The 3,514-nt window shown below is 41.6% G+C and overlaps 1 protein-coding gene across 1 annotated transcript; it reads left to right on the top strand.

Moving 5' to 3' along the window:
- The first annotated feature begins 1,144 nt into the window (after positions 1 to 1,144).
- On the top strand, positions 1,145 to 3,197 carry LOC111814935 (putative neuroblastoma breakpoint family member 5). Its single transcript, XM_023708796.1, has 3 exons — positions 1,145 to 1,177; positions 1,815 to 2,029; positions 3,075 to 3,197. Exons 1-3 carry the CDS (start codon positions 1,161 to 1,163, stop codon positions 3,125 to 3,127), a joined length of 285 nt encoding a protein of 94 aa, XP_023564564.1. The 5' UTR covers positions 1,145 to 1,160; the 3' UTR covers positions 3,128 to 3,197.
- The last annotated feature ends 317 nt before the right edge of the window (positions 3,198 to 3,514 follow it).

The raw sequence follows: 3,514 nt of genomic DNA, 5'->3' as shown, positions 1-3,514 counted from the left end.
GAATTCAGATGTGTCGTATATAAGTATCCACTACACACAGAAATGTAAGCATTATGTTGGGCAACTATATAAAAAAGTGATGTGGATGAAGAGATGAGGAGGGAGAAGGGACGTAGTGGGGATGAGGATAGGAATGCAGATGTAGTGTGTTGGATACCACTACCCATGTGGAATATCAGCCTTATGTACAGGACATGGATATGTTTTGATGTCTAGGCCTTAGACCATTCCACATTTGCGAAGTTACAATTTCCTGGGTGTAGTTCTGCACATCTCATTTGAACTTTGACGATATAAAGACTGTCCCAACAGAAGAGACACACTCTAGGATGGAGGCAATGTCAGAGTAAAGGCTGACTTTTGCTCTAAGGAAATAGGTTTGGCAAGTGTGGAGTGTTTCAGGGATCTTTCTATGGTGCTATATGTTCTATATGTGTGGCTGGGTTTTGATCAAATTTCTATCTCTTTATTTGCCGAGTGGTAACAATGACCTGCATAATAGCTATCATAACACATATGGGGAATTTTACTAGTGCACTTTAATACACAATAAATCCCTGAGTGATTTATTGTGAGTGAATGAGGATCTTAACATGGAGGAACTTGGTGTCGGGGAAGTTGGTGTACACTAAAATACTTCCCACACATAGGACCTTCTTTGAGAAGACCACAGAAGCTGCCTGGCAGTACACAGGGTGGTGAGAAGAGCATAGGGGCTTAGGTAAGGGATTCTAGCTTCTTCCTAAAGAATAAAACTGACTTTGGAGAGCTACTGAGAGGCAGATTTTGCACCTGGTACTGGGCTTGTGGCAGGTGAGCAGACACAAATAAAGTCTAGAGTGAAGCTGTATTTTTATATGATGACCCGGGGAACAAATAGCATTTTTAACTCAGTATAGCATACCATATTGATGCCTAAATCAAAGTTAATTTTTCTAAATGATCATAATGACAAGTGAGATAAATTCTTTCAAGAAATTCTTGAACTTCTCAGTATGCTTTTCAGTATATCCTAAATGCATAATTAAGTATTTATTCACCATCTACCTGTAGGTTTGGGTGGTCCAGTACTACTTAGTTTCTGATTGTCTCTTTATTGCCTTGCAGGAAATAATGAACAGGAAAATGAGGAAAAAGAAGTAAAAGATCTTGTTCCTAAAATGGATGACCTGGATGGGTAAGATACACAAATGGCATTGAAGCCCCAAGAGAAAAGTACTCACATTAGTGATGTGAAGGGAAACATAAAGTTCTGTCATGGCAGTTTCATTTCCCCAACCCAACAGGCCAGCGTCCTCTTTGCAAGTTTCTCTGTTCTTCTTAAGGATGTGTGGAGTTGGATGAGTAAACCTCAGCAGGTGTCTTATTGATCTCAATCACTCCTGGCCTCTTGTGTATGGAAAAAAGCATGTGAGAGTCATATTTATATGACCTGTTTGGTTTGAGGTGATTTTCAGAAATTTTACAGATTGGCAGATAATTAGACAAATGTACAATTTACATTTTTATATATATTCACAACTTTCAAACACAAAGAAAGCATAAGAACTCTAGGAATGCTCAGATGTCTGGGGGTTATGTTGTCACTTTGACATTGAAAACACCAATGCACTATTGCCAACAGTGGGTTAGATTTATGTTTAGAAGGCTTCAATACCACATGCTTGTAGAAAACTCTCTCAGTGTCCTATTGGCCTGTAATGCACTGACAGGACACTGATGAACCTAACTGTTCGCATACTACAACTATCATGAAACACATACTGTGAGCATTGAAGAGATGCTCTTTATTCACCCTCTTTATTTCACCTCAGAGATTTCCAGTTTCTAATTGAAGTTCAGGCTCAAGAATTGACTAAATTGAGGCACAAGTTGGAGGAAGGGAGACATACTGCCTCCATGCTCCATCAGAATCTCAGCAGTCTCCTCGCTGAAGATGACCAGCACAGATACCAGAATCAGAGTCACAGAGAAATACTTGTAGAGGAGAGTAAGCTGGCCAAGTGCATTGCCCACAGACTTAGGTCAGGTAAGGGGGCTGCAGGCTCAGTTTAACCCTGGCCTGCCACAAGGTGACCTGCTTCTTAGAAATAATATTACACATGCATTCTTTATGTCTCTTTTCTTCCTATGCACCCCCTTTTTTTTAGTCTTGTTGAGAAGGACCTGCTGATATATGGAAGAAGAAACACACTGGGTAGAGGCTAAACTATTCCAAGTGTTGCCTTCTTTCATGGTAAACTATGTCCAGTGGCGATCAGGCAATCTTCATCCAGCATCTTCCAAGGTAGTAGGGTGTGGCCCAGAGAGTCATGCTAGATTTGTAACAGACTGTTCCATGAAGAAGTTTTCTAGGTATCCTCACAATGTATCTATTGTCTATTATGGGGTTAATTATGCTTCCTGGATTTTCTTCTCATCTCTTCAATGCTCACAGTATGTGTTTCATGATAGTTGTAGTATGCGAACAGTTAGGTTCATCAGTGTGGTTTCAAATGGATGAAGTCATGCAGCGATTTTCAGGTATGGACTCCATATAGCAGGATGCAGTGGTAAAATATTGGCAAAGGTAGAACACTGAACAGGTGACACAGACAATTTCCTTTAATCAAATCATGAAAGCTCAATGGAACACCTTAGAATGTGGACAGATTTCAGCGTTGTAGGGCACAGTTCTTTCTCCTTTCCCTGACAAAAGAGGTCAGTGTATGTGAGAGCAGTTGTAGTGACTGTGGGGCCTTCAGCCTCATCCTACAGCTCTGTGACCTGATGGAGATGTGGCTGGAGAGGCCCCACAGTGGCTGCACTTCTCTGCTCTCTCTCCACTGGAGTAATAAGAGTTTTTCTATTTGCCAGTGAAACCTCAGACCGCCTACTAAGAAAATCCATGGGCTTGGGGCCTTTGGTGTCTGGGATCATACTACACCAATAGAACACATTTTAAAGACGAGCATAACACCTTTCTGACCCCCCGCACCCAAATTGCTTGTCTGTGCACCAAGATAGCTCACTGTTCTCCAGTGAGGAAATGCACAGTCAAATGTCTGACTTGGATGCTTTGAATTTGGTTGCAGATAATCTAGCCGATGAGGAGGAGGATGATCAAACAACCATGGGTTTCAGGTAAGAGTGAATGATCAAGGTCTCCTAAACTAGTGTGAAATCCACCGGATTGTGCAACATTCAAGACTATGGATTCAAAGCCTTCACACACTGCACAGGGAAGAATGAGTGCTGCAGGTGGTCATCTACTCAGTCATGCAGAGAGACCCTGGCACTTTAGCAATCCTTACAGTTTCCTCCAGACTAATGGCAGTGTGAGTGTGATCAACAGGAACAGCACATTTGTGGGAAATTCTTCCCTAAAAGACAACATTTGTTCCATTAAAATGTAAAGTCAAAAGCCAGGGAGATGGCTCAGTGGAATAAGCATTCCTGGCAGGTGAAAGGGCCTGAATTCCATTCCCGGTTCCACTAAAAAAAAAAGTTAAGCCAAGATAAGGTGCTCATTTTG

The sequence above is a fragment of the Octodon degus genome, unplaced genomic scaffold (genome assembly GCF_000260255.1).
Source record: "Octodon degus isolate 3935 unplaced genomic scaffold, OctDeg1.0 scaffold02396, whole genome shotgun sequence".
Lineage (NCBI taxonomy): Eukaryota > Metazoa > Chordata > Mammalia > Rodentia > Octodontidae > Octodon > Octodon degus.
Note: the sequence above shows the minus strand (reverse complement) of the source record. Positions and strands in the feature narration are given on the sequence as shown.

Coding starts and splice junctions, on each gene's coding strand:
- LOC111814935 (XM_023708796.1), top strand. Junction 2,030..3,074: donor TGCCCACAGACTTAGGTCAG/GTAAGGGGGCTG, acceptor ATTTGGTTGCAG/ATAATCTAGCCGATGAGGAG.